The sequence below is a fragment of the Sorex araneus genome, chromosome 1, assembly GCF_027595985.1.
Source record: "Sorex araneus isolate mSorAra2 chromosome 1, mSorAra2.pri, whole genome shotgun sequence".
Taxonomy (NCBI): Eukaryota; Metazoa; Chordata; class Mammalia; order Eulipotyphla; family Soricidae; genus Sorex; species Sorex araneus.
The window spans coordinates 333,063,667-333,086,891 of record NC_073302.1 but is presented as its reverse complement, the minus strand read 5'-3'; the positions used below and the strand labels follow the sequence as shown (position 1 = coordinate 333,086,891).

General features: G+C 40.2%; 1 protein-coding gene across 7 annotated transcripts in view; it reads left to right on the top strand.

Moving 5' to 3' along the window:
- The window catches only part of CSGALNACT1 (chondroitin sulfate N-acetylgalactosaminyltransferase 1), a 415,840-nt gene that overhangs the window by 280,080 nt on the left and 112,535 nt on the right, over positions 1-23,225 (top strand). For all 7 annotated transcript variants that reach the window (XM_055120424.1, XM_055120430.1, XM_055120445.1 and 4 more), the window contains one exon: positions 7,552-8,448. In XM_055120424.1, the coding sequence (XP_054976399.1) occupies positions 7,824-8,448 (625 nt within the window). In that variant the 5' untranslated portion in view covers positions 7,552-7,823. The remainder of the gene's footprint in view (positions 1-7,551; positions 8,449-23,225) is intronic.

Here is a 23,225-nt window from a genome sequence, read left to right as displayed (position 1 = left end):
TCCACTGTTTTTTTTTTTAATTGAATCACCATGTGGAAAGTTACAAAGCTTTCAGGCTTAAGTCTAAGTTACACAATGCTTGAACACCCGTCCCTTCACCAGTGCACATATTCCACCACCAAGAACCACAGTAAACCTCTCCCCCACTCCTCCACCCCTCCCAACCCCCCACCCTGCCTGTGTAGCTAATAAATTTCACTTTATTTCTTTTTACTTTGATTACATTCCAACAAAAATCTCACTATTATTGTTTGGAGTTCCCCCCTCCATTTTCTCCATTGAAGATAATGCTTGCCATATGTTCGTGGTAGATGGCTTTGACTATCTTGAGAAAATTTCCTCCAAAACCCATTTTGGTGAGAGTTTTTATCATGAATGGGCGTTGGATCTTGTCAAATGCTTTCTCTGCATCTATTGATATGATCATATGGTTTTTATCTTTACTTTTGTTGATATGATACATTATGTTGATTGATTTCCTAATGTTAAACCATCCTTGCATCCCCGGGATGAATCCCACTTGGTCATGGTGTATGATCTTTTTGATGAGTTGTTGGATTCTATTTGCAAGTATTTTGTTGAGGATCTTTGCATCGGTGTTCATCAAGGATATTGGCCTATAGTTTTCTTTGTTAGTGGTGTCTTTGTTTGCTTTTAGTATTAGGGAGATGTGTGCCTTGTAGAAACTGGTCGGAAGGGTTCTTGTCTTTTCAGTTTCCTGGAAAAGCTTGAGGAGAACTGGCAGCAAGTCTTCTTTAAATGTTTGGAAGAATTCGCCAGTGAATCCGTCTGGACCTGGGCTTTTGTTTTTGGGGGGACTTTTGATTATGGTTTCGATTTCCTTGATATTTATGGGCCTATTCAGGTATTTCACGTCTTCTTGGTTCAGTCTTGGGAGATTGTAGGAGTCAAGGAATTTGTCCATTTCTTTTAGGTTCTCTTGTTTCGTAGCATACAGACTTTCAAAGTAGTCTCTGATGATCCTTTGAATCTCCTTGGTTTCTGTTGTGATGTCCCCCTTTTCATTTCTGATTTGGTTTATTAGGGTTTTCTCTCTTTCTTTCTTTGTGAGTCTTGCTAGCGGTCTATCAATCTTATTTATTTTGTCGAAGAACCAGCTCTTTGTTTCATTGATCTTTCGGATTGTTTTTCGGGTTTCCATCTCATTAATTTCTGCTCTAAGTTTTATTATTTCTTTCCTTCGATCTGGTTTGGGTTCCTTTTGCTGGTCCTCTTCTAAGATCTTGAGCTGCGAAGTCAAGCAATCTGTATAGGCCCTTTCTTCTTTTCTGAGGAAGGCTTGCAGAGCTATAAATTTTCCCCTTAACACAGCTTTAGCTGCATCCCATAGGTTCTGGTAGCTTGTGTCTTCATTCTCATTTGTTTCGAGATATTTTTTGATTTCTTCCTTAATTTCCTTCGTGACCCACTCGTTGTTCAATAGTGAGTTGTTTAATTTCCAAGTGTTTGATTTGGTTCTCCACGTCTGTGCGTGATTAACTTCGATCTTCAGTGCATCATGGTCTGAAAAGATAGTTTATACAATTTCTATCTTCCCGATACTATTAAGGTATAATTTGTGGCCCAGAATGTGGTCTATTTTGGAAAACGTTCCGTGTGCGCTGGAAAAGAATGTGTATTCTTTCTTTTGGGGGTGTATCGCCCTCTATAGGTCTATCAGACCTGTTTCCTCCATTTCTTCCTTCAGAGCCATTGTTTCCTTGCTGAGTGTTGTTCTTGTCGATCTATCCAGAGGTGATAAGGCAGTGTTGAAGTCTCCAACTACTATCGTGGTGCTAGTTATGTCCTCCTTAAATTCTACTAGGAGTTCTTTTAAGTATTTAGCTGATCGTTCATTAGGTGCGTATACGTTTAAGAGTGTGATTTCTTCCTGTTGTACATATCCCTTGATGAATAGAAAATGCCCTTCGCTGTCCCTTCTTATCTTTTTCAGCCTGAAATCTATGCTATCGGATACTAGTATGGCCACCCCCGCTTTTTTTTTCTGAAGGAGCTGTTTGCTTGCAGGATTGTTTTCCATCCTTTGATTTTGAGTCTGTGTTTGTTCTGACTATTCAGATGTGTTTCTTGTAGGCAGCAGAAAGCTGGGTTTAGTTTCCGAATCCATTTTGCCACTCTGTGCCTCTTGATTGGTGCATTTAGACCATTAACATTAAGAGAGATTATTATCATGTGATTTTGTGTCATTTTTCTGGGTTTGTTGTTATTGTAGGTTTTTTCCTTGTCTTATAGTAGCCCTCTGAGTCCTTCTTTTAAATTTGGTCTTGAGTCTATGAAGTTCCTGAACTGTTGCTTGTCCATGAAATAGTGTATGGTTCCTTCAAGTTTAACTGAGAGTTTAGCCGGGTAGAGTATTCTTGGTGAGGCATTCATTCCTCATTCCATTAAGTGTTTTCACTATATCCCACCATTGTCTTCGGGCTTGGAGGGTTTCTTCTGATAGGTCTGCTGTGAATCTAAGGGGTACTCCTTTGTATATGATCTCCTTCTTTGATCTTGCTGCTTGCAGTATTGTGTCTCTATCCATGGCATCCATCATATGCCTTGGGGATTTTCTATTTGGGTCCCTTTTAGCTGGCACCCTTCGGACTCCTTGGATCTGGATGTCTGCATTCTCTAGCTCTGGGAATTTTTTAGCAATGATGTCTTTAATGGTGTTTTTTTCATGGGGATTGGTTCCATGTGGTTCCGGTACTCCCATGATTCTTATGTTGTTTCTCCTGAGGTCATCCCCTAGAACTCTAATTCACTTTAGAGTCATTTTGAGGTCTTTTGCCATTATTTGCTGTTGTCTATATGCTTTGTGCAGCTCATCTTCAAGCTCACTAATTCTGTCTTAGGCTGTAGTTATTCTATAATTGAGGGCTCCTACAGTTTTTTATTTCATCTACTGATTCTTTTAGTTGTGTGACTTCTGTTCGTAGTTTTGAGATTTCTGCTCTCATTTCTTCCTGGATTATCTTGGTGGAGCGTTCCAATGCTGCACCCATATCTTCCCTTAATTTATTGAAAGTTCGTTCCATAGTTTCTTTGAGTTTGTGAACCATCCTCACAATTTCCTCTCTGAATTCTTTATCCGAGAGGAGGTTGTATTTCTGGGAAGCCGCTGCTGAGGTTAATGAGATATTTTCTTGGATCTCTCCTGGTTGTGGGGATTTTCGCTGTTTCTTCATGTTGTTATGGGCTTTACTATCCGGTGGTCTCCTTAGCTTGGGAGGGGTCTCAACTGAGGATGTGGAGCTATGCTCTTTTTACAAAGGACTTTTCTTTGCAAGTTGATGTGTTCACTGACAGTTTTTGTGAAATTAGGGTAGGCTAGGTTAGTTGACTATTAACATATAGTGACTTAGATGAAGAGGGAATACTTCAGAGTAATGGGTTCTATCAGTTGTGGCCAAAGGATAATGCATGGAATGGTAAAGAAATAACCGGTCCGAAAATAGACCACGCCCACTTCTGAGGCCACATCCCTATGGTGAGGACACGCCCCTAACCAGCAGAGTGGGGGGTGGTCAGGAACAGAAGGCGATGGCCCATAGGTGCCAGTCGGGGGTGGAGGAGGTGGGGCAAGCCCCAAACTGTGGGCAGGGAGTTGGGAGGGGGCTTCTCTGCGCTGGGCCGGTTTTGGATTTTTTTATTTTAGTATTTTAGTAACTAAGTCCAGAGGAATTTCTGCCAGAAGTTGCATCATTGCTAGCTCATACCTCTCTGCTACTTTATATTCCACATATGAGTGCACTCTTTCTATGTCTGTCTCTTTCTTTCTAACTAATTTCACTCAACATGATACTTTCCTTTTTTAAAAAATTAATTTATTTTTTATTAGTGAATCACTGTGAGGGTACAGTTACAGATTTATACATTTTTGTGCTCATGTTTCCCCCATACAAAGTTCGAGAACCCATCCCTTCGCCAGTGCCCATTCTCCACCACCAGTAAACCCAGCATCCCTCCCACCCTCCCCAGTCCCGTCTCCCCCGACCCCACACTGCCACTATGGCAGGGTATTCCCTTTTATTCTATCTCTCTGATTAGGTGTTATCGTTTGCAATAAAGGTGTTGACTGGCCATTGTGTTCAGTCTCTAGTCTACATTCAGCACGCGTCACTCCTCCCCCGTATGACCTCCGACCACATTTTACTTGGTGTTCCCTTCTCTGAGTTGCCCAGAATGAGAGACCAGCCTCCAAGCCATGGAGACAGCCTCCTGGTACTTATTTCTACTATTCTTGGGTGTTAGACTCCTATTCTATTATTCTATATTCCACAGATGAGTGCAATCTTTCTATGTCTGTCTCTCTCTTTCTGACTCATTTCACTTAGCATGATACTTTCCATGCTGATCCACTTATATGTAGGGCACTCAGGTTTTTTCCAGATTTTGGCTATTGTAAACAGTGCTGCGATGAACATCTAAGTGCAGATGTCATTTCGACTATACTTTTTTGCTCCTCTGAGATATATTCCCAGCAGTGGTATTGCTGGGTCAAATGGAAGCTCAACCTCTAGTTTTTTGAGTATCATCCATATTGTTTTCCAAAAGGGCTGAACTAGTCGGCATTCTCACCAGCAGTATAGAAGGGTCCCTTTCTCCCCACATCCTCTCCAACAGTGGTTGCTTTTGTTCTTTTGGATGTGTGCAAGTCTCTGTGGTATGAGGTGGTATCTCATGGTTGTTTTGATTTGCATCTCTCTGATTATTAGTGACGTAGAGCACTTTTTCATGTGCCTTTTGGCCATTCGTATCTCTTCCTTGAGAAAGTTTCTGTTTATTTCTTCGCCCCATTTTCTGATGGGGTTGGATGTTTTCTTCTTGTAGAGTTCAACCAGTGCTTTATATACCATTGATATCAACCCCTTATCTGATGGGTATTGTGTAAATATCCTTTCCCATTCTGTAGACTTCATCTTTTCTAACAGCTGCACATTATTCCATTGTGTAGATGTACTAAAGTTTCTTTAACCTGTCATCTGTTTTTGGTCACTCTGGTGTTTTCCAGATTGTGGCTATTATAAACAGTGCTGCAATGAACATAGAAATGCAAATGTCATTTCTAGTATACCTTTTTGCCTCTCCAGTGTATATTCCCAGGAGTGGTATTGCTGGGTCAAATGGGAGCTCAATTTCTAATTTTTTGAGAATCGTCCATATTGTTTTCCAAAAGGGCTGAACCAGTTGGCATTCCCACCAGCAGTGAATAAAAGTCCCTTTCTCCCCACATCTGCACCAACACCAGTCGCTTTTGTTTTTTTGGATGTGTGCCAGTCTCTGTGATGTGAGATGGTATCTCATTGTTGTTTTGATCTGCATCTCCCTAATGATTAGTGATGTTGAGCATTTTCTCATGTGCCTCTCAGCCATTCAGATTTCTTCTTTGGAGAAGTTTCTATTTATTTCATCACCCCATTTTTTGATCGGGTCGGCAGTTTTCTTTTGTGGAATTCAACCAGTGCCTTGTATATCCTTGATATCAACCCCTTAACGGATGGGTATTGGGTAAATATCCTTTCCAATTCTGTAGACTGTCTTTGTACTTTGGTCACTGTATCTTTTGAGGTGCAGAAGCTTCTTAGTTGAAGGTAGTTCCATTTATTTATCTCTGTTTTCACTTGGTTGGCTAGTGGCATGTCAGCTTTGAAGATACCATTGTGTACAATGTCGTCTCCACTGTTTTTTGAGTTTTATGTGCATTAATGTTGAGGGGCTGGAGTGATAGTACAGCAGGTAGTTTTTCTTGCATGCGGCCAACCCGGGTTCAATTCCTCCATCCCTCTGGGAGAGCCTGGCAAACTACCGAGAGTATCCCGCCCGCATGGCAGAGCCTGGAAAGCTACACGTGGCATATTCGATATGCCAAAAACAGTAACAAATCTCACAAAGGAGACATTACTGGTGCCCGCTCAAGCAAAATTGATGAACAACAGTGCTACAGTGCTAATGTTGGAGGGTTGGACTCCCAGTTATTTAAGAAGTAATATGTTCTTTTTTTTTTATGCCAGAGGGCTACTTATATCTTATATATCTTATATATCTTATATATCTTATATCTTATATCTTATATATCTTATATCTTATATATCTTATATCTTATATATCTTATATCTTATATATCTTATATCTCTGCTGTTCAGATTATTTCCTTTACCATGTAGTTCTATTAGACTCTGACAAGAGGGTTTTGAACTAGTCACTTCATTTAGTTGACTGGGACATATGACTGTATAAGGTTAGTGTAGTATGTTTGGTTCATCCACTGCCTTCAATCAGAATTGTGTTCACTGATAGTATTGGTTTTGGGTTCAGAGAATTAGAGCTGATGTTATACATGGCGACTCCTGGGTTTAGGGGCTGAGATCAGCAAGGAGGGAATGCCCAGGTTCCTGGATCTCCATCTGGAGCCTGGCTGTGATGAGAGGAGATTGGTGCTCATTTTATGTATTTATTTTTTTTTTGGCTAAGATGGGTAGGAATAGATAAAGATAGGATGTTAAGGAAGGAATAACACAGGAGTCTGATCTTAAGATAAAAGGATGGGGGAGAATGTTTCAAGAAGTAGAGTTCAGCTTTTCATTTGTTAAGGGGTTTGGGGTTGAGGTGCAGAGCAGATCTTTGAATGAAAGACCTTGTAATTTGTCTGGGAATTCCAGATAAACAGCCACTACCTAGAGTTCCTAAGTGACCAGAACAGAGACATTCCTGAGTATTGTGTCCTAGAAGTGACAGTGTTTTCATGTCTGTTCTTCTCCCATCCCCATTTCTTTCTATGGTGACTCATCAGTCCTCGTGTGTATATAGAATTCGAAAGTTCTATGGAATAACTCTCTCTTGAATAAGTTACCATTTGTACTTATTCAGGTGTAAACCTGAATGAACCTCTAGGTGCTTCCTCAGAGAAAGCTTGAAAAATATTTTAGTCAGTTTTTCTTGCCTGCCCTAAATGAATGCACATAGGTGAGTGCATATAGACCTCATTGTTTGCAGCCACCAGTGCTGAGAAGGCCTCAGGTGCAGTTTCAATCTCAATAGTTCCATTTTCTCCCTTTATCCATCAAAATAATATATGCCATTGTGGAGAATTTATAAGATACAGGAAAATAATCAATAATTCCTTTATTAGAAGAAGCAATTGTTGTTAACATTTTATTGTATTTACTTCCTGTATCTTTTCTATATCCTTTGTTCTTTCTATGAGTTATAATGCAAGTGTATGTTGCATTCTAGATTTATAAAAATCTAACAATATTTGACCATCTATATATTTTTTTCATAAGCCTCATGGGAAGTCTTTTGCTTATTTACACATAAAGTTATTATTATCTTTTATATTATTGTTGTCATTGTGAGGGCCACTTCCAGCAGCAGTTAATTCCCAGGGTTGGGTCCTCTCCTGGCAGTGCAAAGGATGGAGTTGTCAGTGCAATAATTGGGATCAAGCCCAAGGCCCCAAATATGTAAGGCATGTGCTCTACCACTGAACCACATCTCCTACCTTACCTGGAATAAGTGTTATTGTCATTTGGTCTCTTCCAGGTCTACTCTTGCTCTCTGCTGCACATCTGGAAGGCTGTGATGGGAAGGATTGGAAAACTTGGAGGTTTCATCTATCATTCCTTAGAAACAGAGAACCTCTCACCGTAGTGCTTGATTTCAAGGCATACGACTTGTAGGGGGCAAAAATGGATGCAAGGAGCTTTGAGATCTGCCAACACCTGTTTCCGGTGGTCTAGTTCAGGGACACCTCGTGAGGGGCCCAGACCTTCTGGTATGTCACCAGTTCTGGACACATGACTGATTACTGAGTGATGATGGTCCGCCGGGGGCTGCTTTCGTGGGTCTCGCGGGTAGGGGTATTGTTGGTGCTCCTCTGCTGCGCCATCTCTGTGCTCTACATGTTGGCGTGCACGCCGAAAGGTGATGAGGAACAGCTGGGGCTACCCCGGGCCAGTGGGCCCACAGGGAAGGAGGGGTACCAGGCTGTCCTGCAGGAGTGGGAGGAACAGCAGCGCAACTACATCAGTAGCCTCAAGAAGCAGATCTCTCAGCTCAAGGAAGAATTGCAAGAGAGGAGTGCGCAGCTCAAGAACACACCACATGTCGCCAGGGAACCTGGGGGCCTGGACCCAGGGCCTGCTGAGAAAAGCCAGGCGGACCTGCTGGCCTTCCTGCACTCGCAGGTGGACCGAGCTGAGGTGCACACTGGCGTCAAACTGGCCACTGAGTATGCAGCTGTGCCTTTTGACAGTTTCACCCTGCAGAAGGTTTACCAGCTGGAGACCGGCCTGACCCGCCATCCAGAGGAGAAACCTGTGCGGAAGGACAAGCGGGAAGAGTTGGTAGAAGCAATTGAGTCAGCCCTGGAGAGCTTGAACAGCCCGGCGGAGAGCAGCCAGAAGCAACGAACTTACACGGCCTCGGACTTCGTAGAAGGTTTGGCATAGATACTTTTGAATTAGAGTGGCAGGTAGGAGAGAAGGCAGCTAGACCCCCAGGTGGCTCACAGCTGGGGGAGACTGGCACTTGGCTTTGGTGATGGCTGCGTGTGCACTGGACCAAAGGTTTTGAACATGGTTCTGTTTCTCAGAAACATCCGTTTCCACGTAACTTTCTCATCGGAGTCACATGACAGTTAATGACTATTAAAGAAACAGGCTCACTGTTCCTTGGCAGAAGGTGAACTTATTGCTTTAGTTAAAAATAAAATAAAACAAAATATAAATGTAAAACTTCTAAAACCAAGTATAATCTGATAGGCAATTTTACTTTTATCCCTGCCCATATGCACATCTAGTATTTGAGCCAGTTTTAAGGCCTCTGGGCAGACATTAACTTAGGTTATCACGATATTACTTAGGCTTACCAAGCACAGTTTTGGAAACTATACTTCTTAAGTTGCTTCTTTTCCTCCTCCTTTTCCTCCTTGTCTTTCTCCTTTTCCTTCTCTTCCTCCTCCTCTTTCTTCACCTTCTTTCTCTCCTTCTTCTTCTCCTCCTCTTCCTCCTCTTATCCTCCTTCTTACCCCTCCTCCTCCTTCCAAATGAAGCTTTGGGCCTGGAAATATGAGCCCACCTGTTTATGTTGTGTAATTGTCAGAGCAGCTGATAGGATGAGGTAAATTGCTCAGATTTTTTTCCAGGGCACAAGGCCACCTAGTGTTAATTTCTGTTTGATTGTGTCTAATTGTAGAAGGAAAGCTTGTCTAATTTCTTGGAAGACTCATTAGCTATTTTTAAATTTTTAAAAATTGAATCACCATGAGATAGTTACAAAGCTTTCATGTTTGAGTTTGAGCCATACAATGATCAAATACTCATCCCTCCAGGGTGGGATACTGGGGACATTGGTGGTGGAAAAATGTTCATTAGCTATTTTTTAAACTGATCTTTAAATTGTCAGTAGTTTAAAAATCAACTGGTAACAGAAAAGAGGAAGCAAGCAAGATTGAGGGCATTCATTTCTTTCCCTTACAACTGGATGGTATCATCTTTAGCTTCCTTCAGATGTAGCTATGTCACTTAAATGCCACTCCCAACACTGATTATGTAGCCAGCATGCTTTCAGAAAGACAGTTCTTTTTATTACTAGTAAAATTCTTCTGGCAGCTTTTTATGTCTTCCGACACTTTCCCATCTTATGGTGTTCCCACTATATGCGAACCATAGCACTGCACTGCACTGCACTGTCGTCCCATTGTTCATCAATTTGTTCAAGCGGGTATCAGTAATGTCTTCATTGTGCGACTTGTTGTTACTGTTTTTGGAATATCCAATATGCCACGGGTATCTTGCCAGGGTCTGCTGTGTGGGCAGGATATTCTCGTAGCTTGCCGGGCTCGCTGAGAGGGACAGAGAAATTGAACCCGGGTTGGTCGCATGCAAGACAAACGCCTTACCTGCTGTGCTATTTTTCCAGTCCGTGTGAACCATACTTTCATATAATTTTGCTATAATATGTATGTTTTTTTATACTACAGCCATGAAAGAATATTTTATAAGGTCAAATTTTAAAATTCTGATAGAATATTTCTGCTCATCTATATAAGGTATTAATGCCTTGCACATTTGGCAGCTAGCAAGTGTAAACCTTCCTGAGCACTCAGTGAGAGTCCAGTATATCATGATGCAACATCGCGTTTTATAGTGCTCTGCAGCTGATGAAACATTGCACATATCTTATCTTACTAGTTGATCCCCAGGGAAAACCATTAAACATAGTTAAAAAAACAAATCCCGTGTGCTGCTTGACCTGCAGTATGTTACACAGAAAGCAGCCCACATACAAAGCAATTTAAAAGAAATTGATTACAAAATTAGTACCTGCACTAGGAGTGTTTGCTGTGGTGAATTTTAGTCTTCATCCATAGCTGAAATCTCTGCAGTACGCTTTTCTTTGTACAAAAGGCCTATTATTCTCAGCCATGGCACAGCCTCTAGTCTCTGCATTTATTTGCTCTCTAGGATAGGACTGGATATCTATTGAGATGCTGTTATTATAACTATCCAGTGTTGCTTTCATGTGCAGTTCACAGTTGTGTATTATGCAGGCAGATGTATCCATAAGAACCTTCCAAACCTGATGAAAGTCATCTATTTTTATAAACAAATACTTTAAATATACATATGCCCATTTGATTGTTATATACATAGTTTAATTTTTAAATTTTGTAGGAAAGGTGTTCCCAAACAGTGCTCAGGATCCTCAAGGGACACTTCTGCTGATACTAATTGAGACTGAGAAGTTTAATGCTAGGGTCTAAGGATGCATTGCTGCTCAGGCCCTGTCATAATAGAGACCACCAGGACCAATTTGTAGTGCCTGGGCCACAAGGGCCACACCTGGAAATACTTAAGGAGTCAAAGATCTATGGTGCCAAAGATTGAAACAGGATCCTGTGCATGCACAGTATGAACCCCTAACCTCTGTGATCAATGACAGCACCTTCCTTTTTTTGGGAGGGAGGGCTTTGGGCTGCACCTAGTCGTGCAGTGCTTAGGGGCAATTGCTGGCTCTGTGCCTAAGCGTATGCCTTGGTGTGGTGCTTAGGGGACCATACAGTGCTTCAAATTGAACCAGGGTCCTTGCTGAAGTGGCTTCAAGCAGACAGGTGCCTTACTTTCTGTGCTCTCTCTGGCCCTCCGTTCCCCCACTTTAAAATTCTTACATGAAGATTCATGGAGGAAATATTTTATGTTCACAGGAAATAGGGTGTTTATGAGAGATTTCATTGATGTAAATCAGTGGCTGAGTGGTTACCCTGTCCAGTGGAAATTTAGAAGGAAATGGACAAGAGTGAGTTTTAGTTCAAAGAAAACATTTCTATCCCTGCCCAAACACCAGAGAGGTAGCAGGTAAGAAGCTGCTCATCTCTGACATGCAGGTGTCTCCATTTAGCACAGAAAGTAGTAAGATTCCTCCTCCTGGGCTGTCACAGCATGCAGAGGTGGGGTCTTATTTTGGTCCATACCCAGTACAAAGTTATGCCCTGACATAGGTCATCAGTTATATCTCCAGTACTGGGTGACTTTTAGCTTAAGATGTGAGGAAAGATCACCAAGATACAGCACTGAGGTGTGGCTGGCACAAGCTGGTGCAGTCCAGTTTCTTTGAAAGTCACCCTTTTCCAGCAACAATTTCCCACCATGTTCCTTCAAGATACACTTCCCAGAAAGGTATAGCCTGATTTTCTTTTTCATCCACCTTGTATGGTAAACCCAAGGTGATTGGGCAGGGGCAGGACCCTGATGGCAGGGAACACCCTGTCCCTTTGCTCATCCTTGACTGTTGAGGCCACTACTTATTGTGATGGCTCACACTTGGATGTCCTGTAGAATGGCACTACCACCAATGGATCACATTTGTATGTAACATTGCATAGACTTTATGGAAAAAAATGGTTATTGTTGCTAAAATTTCTTATTACATGTTAAGTTGATACCTTCTGACAAAGTAGAACACTATTAATAAAGTCTCCAAGAGGCAAGGAACACAAATTGCTGTGGACTTAGTCCCTCACAGGGATCTCATTTTGCCTCAGTGATTGTAACGTTAGAGAGATGATTGAACTGAATTACCTTTGCAGATATTTTTCAATCCTGGTTTGTGATTCTTTGCTCTACACCTAGTTAAGAAGAAAAAAGGGAATGTGAAGAGCCTTATTTGAAGTCTGTTTTCTGTATATTAGAGCAAGTGATGGGGTCCTGTATGATCAAATGTATTTTTTAATTGAGTCACTGTGAGATACACAATTACAAAGCTCTTCATGATCGAGTTTCAGTCATACAGTGATCCTAAACATCCATCCCTCCACCAGTGTCCATTTCCCACCACCAATGACCTCAGTTTTATTCTCTCCAGCTCCCCTACCCCCCACCCCCAGTCTGCCTCTTTGGCTCTATTTAAAATAATCTAAAAACAACCTTAGAGAGATTGATTTTGTAGTAATTTAGTAGTCAAAAAATGGAGAAAATCAGATGAAGACCATGTGAAGTTTTAAGATTAAAAGTGGAGATGCCACCATTGGAGACTTCTAAAAAAAGATGTGATATTATGTGGACAAAGACAAATGATATCTTATGTCTTATCTTATATATTTTATATCTTATATATTTTGGGTCTTTGTAAACAGTTTTTCACTCTGAGTTCTGCAAAGTCTTGGAATTACCTACATGTTGAGACTGCTAAAACTGTGTTTTGTTACATAAAAGAGGTGACTTTTGAAAAATACTTAAAAATGAAGTCTAGTTGCCAGGGAACTAAACCATATAATCAGAAGATGGATACTTTTACTACCATAGTCCATAATTCTGAGAGGAAAGAGGGCTGGAAATTGAGTTCAATTTCCAGTGACTGAAATCAGGGAGCCTCCATGAAACCCCCCAGTGGCAGGGATCAAAGAGCATTTGTATTGAACGCATGGAGATCTGGGAGAATGGAACGCTTCAGAAAGGGCATGGAAGCACCTGTCTTTCCCCATTATTTTTCCTATATATTTGCTTCCATTTTGGATATTTATTGGTTGTATCAGTATTTATTTATTTATTTTTGGTGGTTGGCATGGATGATAGCTCAGGGGATAGGGCATTTGCCTTGCATTCGGCCAACTCGGGTTTGATTCCTCCTCCCCTCTTGGCAGAGCCTGGCAAGCTACCCATGGCATATTGGATATTCCAAAAACAGTAACAACAAGTCTCAAAATGGAGATGTTACTGGTGCCCACTCAAGCAAATCAATGAGCAACGGGATGACAGTGATACGTGATTTTTGGTGGTATCCTGTTTTTTAAAATAGAAAGTGAATATTGGTTAAATAGGTTTCAATGATTTCTATGAGCTGCTCTAGCAAATTACTTGAAACTGAGGAAGGGGTAACAGGAATTCAGATTTAGAACCCCTGATTCAGAAGCACAGATAACAGGCTGGATTTGTGACTAGCTTTTGAAGAGAAGGTTGTTCTTGGGAGGTTGAAAGAACCCATTTCCAGTGGAATCGGACATTGTTTCCAGATAAATGATATCAATATAGAGTTGAGTTAAACTGAATTATTGAAGACTCCTGGTGTCTGAGAATGTTTGTTGATGTGGGGAAGCCTCCAGACATGCTGAAAATTGTTTTCAGGAGCAATTTTCAGAGGCAACTGATTTGATGAGTCCTGAGTTAGGTAAAATAAAGATCAGGATTCTCTGTCTTAAAGGAGTAATACTAAGAGACAGTGGAATACTTACAGATTATCATAATTATATAAGCTAAAGCTTTCTAGTAACATAGTGGGTGGCCAGATGAGATGGGCTTAGGGACTGAGGCCCAGAAATTCCGTGTGACTCAGTTTCCTCTGTTAATGATAAAATCTGTTGAGACCTGACCCAGTTCTTACTCATTGTTGTTTTGATTTATATTTCCCTAATAATGAGAGACAATGCACACTTTTTATTTGTCTGTTGACCATATGTATGTCTTCTTTTGGAATATGACTAGCCTTATCCTGGCCTCATTTGTGCATAGGATAGCTGGACTTTTCATCATTGAGTTTTGCAAATGCGTTATTGGTCTTGGAAATCAATCACTTAACTGATGTATTATGTGAAAATGTTTCCTCCCATTCAGTATAGTGCCATTTTTTTATTAGAGCCTGAGTTTCTTTTGCTGTGCATAAGCCTTTTAACTTTATATAGTCCCATTTGATTATTTTTGTTTTGTTGTCTTTGACATTGTGTTTATCTCATTGAAAATTCCTTTACAGTCAATTTTGGAGAGTTCTGCTGATGTTTTCTTTAATGTATTTTAGATATTGTAGTCTAATATCTAGATATTTAATCCATTTTGAGTTTATGCTTATGAATGGTGTCAGGTATGGTTTTAATTTTTCCTTTTTTTTCTTTTCTGTTTCTTGTTTCTTACATGCAGTTATTCCCAGCACCAATTGTTGATGAAATTTTCTTTGCTCCACTTCATATGTTTATCTCCTTTGTCATAGATTAGCTGTCTATAAAACCAGGGCCTTAATTCAAGACTTTCAATTCTGTTCTATTGGTCTTCAGGACTATCTTTATTCCAGTATCTTATAGTTTTGATTATTATAGCTTTGCAGTATAGCTTAAAGTTGAGGAATGCAATGCCTTCCATTATTACTACCCCCTAAGGATTGCTTTGGCTATTCAGGGAGTTTTATAGTTCCAGACAAATTTTAGTTGAGTTTGTTTTATATATTTGAAAAAAGTCATTGCAGTTTTAATAGATATTACATTGAATCTGTATAGTATTTTGGGTAGAATGGCCATTTAATTTTTTTTATCCATGAACAGAGGATGTCTATCCATTTCCTGATATATTCTTTGTAAAATATGATTTTCATTATATGTCTTTTACTTCCCCTTTAAGTTGATTTTAAATTTCTTTAATATTCTTTTAAGTTTCTTTTTCTTCTAGTTAATTATTTGCATAAAAGTATCATGGATTTTGTGTATTCATTTTATTACCTGCGATATTACTGTATTGGCTTATTATTTCTAGGAAATTTTTTTGTTAATCTTTAGAGTTTTTAAGGTATAGTAATATATCATTTGTAAATAGTGATAACTTGAAGCTGAAGAGATAGTACAGTGGGTAGGCAGACACATACTTTGGATATATCTGAAACTGCTTTGGTCCTTGACACCCAGGTGGGCCCCCAAACCTCCAGGAATGATCCCTAAGTACAGATCCATAAGGAACCCCTGAGTATAGCTGGTTGTGAGCCCACAACAAAAAAATGATGATAATTTCACTTCTTCATTTGCAATTTGTATTCCTTTGACATCTTTTTCTTGTCTTATGTCTTTCTTGGAAGTCCTTGCGTGAGGACTTCTAATCTATGTTGAAGTAGAGTGGTGACAGTGGACATCCTTGCCTTGTGCCTGATTTCAGGGGAAAGGCTATTATTACTATCTTGAGATGTGTTGCTTCTATTGCAATGAGGTTTTTTTTTTTTCATGAATGGGTGTTGGATCTTGTCAAAATACTTCTCTGCATCAATTGAGATGACCATATAGTTTTTATCTTTATTTTGGCTATATGGTATTAAGTTAATTTATCTGCATAAATTGCACCATCATTACATCTTAAGATGAACCCCACTTTATCACAGGGTATAACTCTTTTAATTTATTTCTGGGTTCAATTTGCTAGTATTTTGTTGATGATCTTTGCATTGATGTTAAGCAGGAATATTGGCTTATAATTTAAAAAAATTTATTTTTATCTATTTTTTTGTGGCGGAGGGGACTACACACAGTAGTGTTTAAGACTTACCCCTGGTGAATGCCAACTGGTCCAGCCTTTTGGGAAAACAATATGGTCATTTCTCAAAAAAACTAGAAATTGAGCTCCCATTTGACCCAATAATACCACATCTGGGAATATATCCCCAGGGTGCAAAAAAGTACAGTGGAAGTGACATCTGCACCTGTACATTCATTGCAGCACTGTTCACAATAGCCAGAATCTGGATACAACCCAAGTACCCCAGAACAGGTGACTGGTTAAAGAAACTTTGGAACATCTACACAATGGAATATTATGCACCTTTTAGGAAAGATGAAGTAATGAAATTCGCGTATAAGTGGATGGTCGCGGAGAGTATCATGCTAAGTGACATGAGTCAGAAAGAGAGGAACAGACATAGAATGACTCCACTCATTTGTGAAATATAAAATAACATGATATGAGATTAACACCCAAGAACAGTAGACACAAGGATCAGGAAGATTGGAAGCCTGCTTTGTGAGCTGGGGGAGAAGGCAGCTGGGATCAAGAAGGGATCACTAAGTCAATGATAGTTGGAGGGATCACTCGGGATCGGAAATATGTGCTGAAAGTAGATAAAGGACCAAACATGATGGCCTCTAATTATCTGTATTGCAAACCATAATACTCATAAGTAGAGAGAGCAGGGGGAGGAGTGGGATGACAGGGTGTGTGTGGGGGGTTACTGGGGACACTAGTGGTGGAAGACGTGCAACGGTGCAGGGATGGGTGTTCGATCAGTGTATGATTGAAACTGAAACATGAAAATTTTGTAACTGTAGCTTACAGTGATTCAATAATTTTTTTTAAAAAAAGCACTTACCCCTGGCTCTGCACTCAGGAATCACTGCTGGTGGCCTTGGAGTTGCTTGCATATGTGGTGCTGAGGATCTAATCATGGTTAGCCACGTATATGGCAAGTGCCTTAACTGATGCATGACCTCTCTGGTCCCAATATAACTTTCTTTTTAGTTGTTTCTGTGTCTATTTTAAACATCGGTATAATAGTGGCTTCATAGAACCTATAAGGGAGGATTTGTGTTTCCTCAATATTTTGGAAAAGCTTAGTAATTATAGGCACTAAGACTCCTTGGAAGTTTTGGTGGAACTCATTACTGCATCCTTCTAGACCTGGGCATTTGTTATTGGGAGATTTTTAATTACTGTTTCAATTTTTTCTTGCTCAATTTAGGTTTTCTGCTCCTCTTAGTTCAATCATGGGAATTTGTGTGATTCCTAGAATTTGCCCATTTATTTTAGGCTTTCAAGCTTGGTAGCATAAAGCTTACACATAACAACCTCTTATTATTTTCATATATTATAACCTCTTATGGTTTTTCTATTTCTGAAATGTCTGTTTCTGGACCGTGTTTATTTATTTTTTTTTTCATAGTGAGTTTAGCCAAGGGTTTGTCAATTTTTACTCTTTTCAAAGATCCAGCTTCTAGTTTCATTGACCGTTGGCATTATTTTCATTGTCATTAATTTCCTTCTTTTATTATTTTAAAACTATCTCCAGCCTTCTATTTTCTTTGGGATTCATTTGTTGTTATTTTTCTAGTTCCTTTAGTTGAGAGGTTAAATTTTTCAATTGAGCCCTTTTTTCCTGATGTGAACTTGTATAGCTATAAACTTTCCCCCTTAGTTCTGCTTTTTCTGTGTTCCATAGATTCTGGTAGAGATTTGTTTTGAGAAAGTATTTTTTTAAATTTCCTCTTTGATCTAATTATCATTTAGCAGTAGTTTGTTCAGTTCCCAGGTACTTGAATTTTTGCTACTTTTTAATAGTTACTTCTATTTTTTGTGACTTTGTGATCTGAAAAGATACTTGGTATGGTTTATTTAGACTTCCATTGCTTCTCTAGCCTCAAAGGGACACCTGAAAGCACTCAGCTAAAGCTTTTTATACAAGTTGAACCCAGTCGCAGGTAATGAGTGCTTAAAGATAAAGGTTCTTAGTAGTGAGAAGACAGGAACTGTCCCATTTCTAGTGTCATTTCATTAATCTACTTTGTGACTTTTGGTAAAATGGTGAGAAAGACATCAGGGTTGTTTCTGGGAATTTGATAACCACCTGACATCTTGATGTAGAAATTTGGAGGGTCGAGGGGAGATGGGTCTGACACCTGGTAGGCAGACACGGCAGATAGGATAGTACGAGGATTTCAGTCGAGTTTGCCTACAGGTCTCAGCCAGCACTTCCAGGGAATCCAAGGCTTTAGAGCCCAGCACAGACCTCCTGACCATCCCTTTACTGCCCTGTGTTGGGATGCACCACACCTGGAGCCCACTGGCAGCTCTAGTGGGAACTTCAGGTTACCCAAGGTACTTTGAAGTTCTAGCCTCCTTTCCTTGTACTCTTTTGGCTAGGCTCCCTCAAATGTACTCATTTGCTTGATAGTGTTTTAAGGTGAGAGAAATGCCTTTATTACTAAAATAAGAGGTTTAAATACAAATAAATGGTTTGAGGCTGGACTTTGTGGAGTGAATTCTTCTGAGTGATAGGGATGGAAATAAAATAGCTCATACCTGGACTTCTAGTGGGCAGGAATCTGGGTCTCTATCAAGACAAAGAGGTTTGTGCTAGAGGAACATCTTGCCGCCACAGAGTATTTTGAAATTACTGATAATTTTGAACATTTTCATTTTGCACTTGATCCTGCAAACCAGGTAGCCAGTACTTCCTCTAAAGTTGAGAGGACATAAAGAAAAGAAAATAAAGAGGAAGATAGAATTAGAAGATTCCATGCTGGTCTGTCACCTTGACACAGAATCACCTCCATGGATCTTCAACTAGGACAATTCAAGTCTGTGTTTCACATTCAATATACAGAGGGAGTATTTTTCATAATATCACAGTTACTGTCAAGTCTGACTTTGTTTTGTGCTTTGTTGGTAGTGCTTATATTGTACCCATTTTTAGTAATTTAGTTGCCAGAAAACTTTTGGAAAAACTTTTTTTGCCATTTTATTGCTTTATGTTTTCTTTTAAGAATTTGTTTTCAGGTCATAGCTTCTTAAACTGTCACAACATATGGGGTCAAGTTACTGAATGTGGGTGTTGTAGAGAAATGGCAATAATTAAAGGTTTCAAAGCATTTAAAATTCAGAAAATTAAAATTTCTAAACATTCATATTCAAATGTGAAATAAATTTGAGGTGTTTTTGGCAGTGTTCTTCCCTGTTGTATTGGGGGGGGACAAAAAAAGGGGTCAGAGTGGAAAAGTCATAAAAGTTCAACTCTAGGAAAATCATTGTGGTGAAGGGATGTCCACAGAGGAAGAACTTTATTTAGCTGGAGTAGCAAGTAGGAGATTACTTGGAGGGAGTAGCTACGGGTTTAACAACATTGGAAGAATGTATGCTTTGTGATCTCGTTATGTGTGCGAGGGTCTGGGCTGTGGGCAGACAAGATAGGTAGGAGAGGGCATCTTCCTACAAGACACTCTGGGAAGCTCTGGCAGGGTGTTATGGCTGATGAGACTTCAGTCCATCAGGTTGGAAATGGTGCTTGTAGAAATGTGTCTGCACTTTGCAAAAGACCCCCTGCTTGTCTTTATTTGGGGTCTGCATACCTGTATGAGCACAGGTCCCAGGCGTATTTGACACGCATGGTTGGACACCTCCTCTGTGTGCAGAATGGCTTCAAGCTGCTTAAGGAAGAGAAACCCAGGTCTCTGCCATGAAGACCATAGTTACCTTGTGTGAAAGACAGAACCTAGTGATTGAGGATTTAGTAGGTTAAGAGGGGGTATACTGGAAATAAGTCAGATGGCCAAGCAAGATATTGGAGAATGTGGCAACTGAGCCTGTCTCAAGGGATGAGAAGGGGTTCCTAGACTAGGAGTGAAGTGGGGGACAGATGAGCAGTAGAGGGCAGGCAGCTAGAAATTTGACTGACTCGAGCTTAGGGTGGGTGAGAGCAGACCAGGTAGCAAGAAGGATTTGAGTTACTAAGAATGAATTTTGCAGGGGGCCAGAATGATAGTACAGTGGGTAGTGCTTTTGCATTGCCCACAGGTGACTTAGGTTTGATCCCCAGCACCACCTCAGAGCCTTCCTTGAGTAAATCCTGAGCATAGGCAAGAGTAAGCAGAGTACCACTTTTGACTACAAAACAAAACAACAGAATATATTTTGAAGGAGTTCTAAGGACTGGTCATGGGGTTAGTTTTGAGGAGATCTTCTGAATCAGGCTAAAATGTTAGCATCTTCTTTTCTAAGAGTCTTAGCTTAGTTCTCCAAATTATGCCCCCAATACACACTTGCTGTGTTTTCCACATCTCAAACCATTGCTGCCTTTTTTTTCTACTGAAGATATGGGGACCACTGTGGCTTCTTCCTGCTTATCTCATAACTACATGGGTACTATTTCCAGTATTTTTATGCACACTAGCTTATTTAATCTCTTCTTTGTCCAGGGAGGGGGTTTATACTCCATGATCTGTTTTGTCACTGTAGAATCTGGAACTGAAAGAGGGTCAGTATCATTCCTCAGGTAATCACTGCCCAGTGATGGAGCCAACATGTTGGTTACATGCCTTAAATTTTAGTTCCTCACTGTGTCCCTTTCTCCTTCAATGTGCTCTGACTTCATCCACACGATTCTCTGGTTCCAGGATGATATGTGAAAATCTTGGAGCTCCTCTGTTGGAAAGTGCAATAAATTTTCTCGAGAAGAGGGTTTGTTCTTGTGAGGAAGGAAGAGAAAGGAAAAAATATGAGTCTATGCAGGGAGTTGAATAGAAAGATAAAAGCTAATATATGTTCTGGAAGGAGGTAAAAGCACGCAGCAGCTCAGAGCTAAGGACCAAGCACAGAAAGCTTTATTTGAACTTCTTTTTTTTCCTTTCTGGGTCATACCTGGCTATTCATAGGGGTTACTCCTGACTCTGCATTCAGGAATTACTCCTGGCAGGGCTTGGTGGACCATATGGGATGCTGGAAATTGAACCCAGGTGGCAGTGTGCAAGGCAAATGCCCTACCCACTGTGCTGTCTCTCCAGCCCCATTACTTGAACTTCTTAAGCCTGCATTGCTCCTGAAAATTATCAGCGTAGTAGAAAAGAGAGTATGTTCAACAGCTGAGAAAACTTTATTCAAAACATATAGTTGAAAGCTGGATTAGGAGGCATGCCTTGCGTGATTCCTAGTACCACATGTTTCCCTGCACATTGTCAGGTGCATACCTGAGGCCCGTAAACACTGATGGCTTGACCAGGTGATCCTAGCACTACAGAACCTGAACAGCATGAAGTCCTTGGGCTCTTGCATTGAACCACTGAGTTGGCTAAGAATTAGTCAGGAGAGACCTTCCTGAGCTCCACCTGGGAGACCACAAAGAACCCCAACCAACCAAACAAGCAAAAATACCATCCAGTTGAGGGTCTTAAAGGAGCTTAGCTATTTGGTGTACTTGTCACTTCTTTTTTTAAAGGAAGATACAGGGCTTACTTACATTTTTGTTAAAACTTCCAAAATATAGCAGTTCACATAAGTGAAGTTTTTTGGGTTTTTATATAAATTCATGATGTAGACCATCCTGGAGTAATTCATGAGTGTACCTCCCCAGCTTACTCTTCTAATTCATTTCAAACAGTTGCCCTGCCTTTCCTTTCTCTTCTGCCTAAATCTACTTATGCCAGCCCTTCTTTCTTCTTACTCTACAGACGTTCTCTGGAAAACACCAGGATCCCAGATACTCTCCCCACTGCCTGACATATCCTCTCTGAGTCTTTTCTAAGACTTCTAGTTGGTTATTCTCTTTTATTCTTTCCCAAAGTATTGTCTTTAAGGGCATTATAACTCTTCCTCCTGTTTATTTTTTCTTTTTTTCCTCCTGTTTATTTTTTCAAAGTAAAATTTCATTATAACATAAAGCTTTCAGGTGCTCATCATTCTCTTTTTTATATTTTAAAAAATTAATAAAGAACTGTGATTTACAAATATTGATAGTTTTGTTTTAGACATAAAGTAATTTATCACCAATCCTACCACCAGTGTCAACTTCCCTGCACCAGTATTACCTCTCAACCCAATTTCCAACTCAACCCACCTTTCTCCCTCCCTCCGTTCCTTCCCTCCTTCCTTCCTTCCTTCCTTCCTTCCTTCCTTCCTTCCTTCCTTCCTTCCTTCCTTCCTTCCTTCCTTCCTTCCTTCCTTCCTTCCTTCCTTCCTTCCTTCCTTCCTTCCTTCCTACCTTCCTTCCTTCCTTCCTTCCTTCCTTCCTTCCTTCCTTCCTTCCTTCCCTTGTTTCTACTGTTCTTGGACATTAGTTTCATGTATTTTCACATCCCACAAATGAGTACAATCATTCTAGATCCCTCTCCTTCTCCTCCTGACTCTATTCATTTAGCATGATACTCTCCATATCCATGCATTTATAAGGGAATTTGATGACTTCATTTTACCTAACAGCTGCACAGTAGTCCATGGTAGATGTACCATAGATTCTTTAACCAGTTGTCTGTTCTCAGGCACTTGGGTTGTTTCCAGATTCTGAGTATTGTGAATAGTGCTGCAATAAACATAGAAGAGAAGATGGCATCTCTGCTTTTTGGTTTTGGGCCCCTGGGCTATATTCCCAGAAGTGGTATTGCTGGGTCGTATGGAAGCTCAATTTCTAGCTTTTTGAGGAAAGCCCATATTTTTCTCCAAAAAAGCTGGACTAGTTGACATTCCCACCAACAATAGAGAGTCCCTTTCTCTTCACATTCACACAAGCACTGATTTATTTTTGTTCTTTTGAATGTGTGCCAGTCTCTGGTGTGAGATATCTCATTGTTGTTTTGATTTGCATCTCCTAATGATTAGCGATATAGAGCATTTTTTCATGTGTCTTTTGATCGTTAGTATTTCTTCTCTGAGGAAGTTTTGTTCATTTCTTCTCCCCATTGTTGATGGGATTGTATTTTATTTTCAGAATTATTTACCCAATACCCATCTGATAAGGGGTTAATATCGAAGAAATATTGGTGTGCCTCATTCTAAGTCAACATCTAATAAAACACAAATCAACTTTGAAACTCTAAGTCTATTTGGTTTTATAGTTCTTATTTAGATTTATCCAGTCTTTTCTGGTCCCTATAAACAACAACCACCCTGTAAATATGTGTGAATGTGTTAATTCTTGCCTGTAAAATTTTTTGAAAATCAAATCACCATGAGAAACACAGTTACAAACACAGAAACACAGTTGTTTATGATTGCAACCACGTTAGTCTCATCTTTCCTGAATTTCTCAACCCTCATAGCTTTTTCTTTGAACATCAGCAGGAGAGCATGGACAAGTCTGACTCTGACCAGTGTGCGGATATGGCCTCCTCGCCCTCTCTGAATCTTTCATGCACTGTGCTGCAGAAGCCCACCCTCACCTTGTTAGCTCCATTTCTATTGGACACTTCTGCATAGTCAAGGAAGGAAATTACTTAA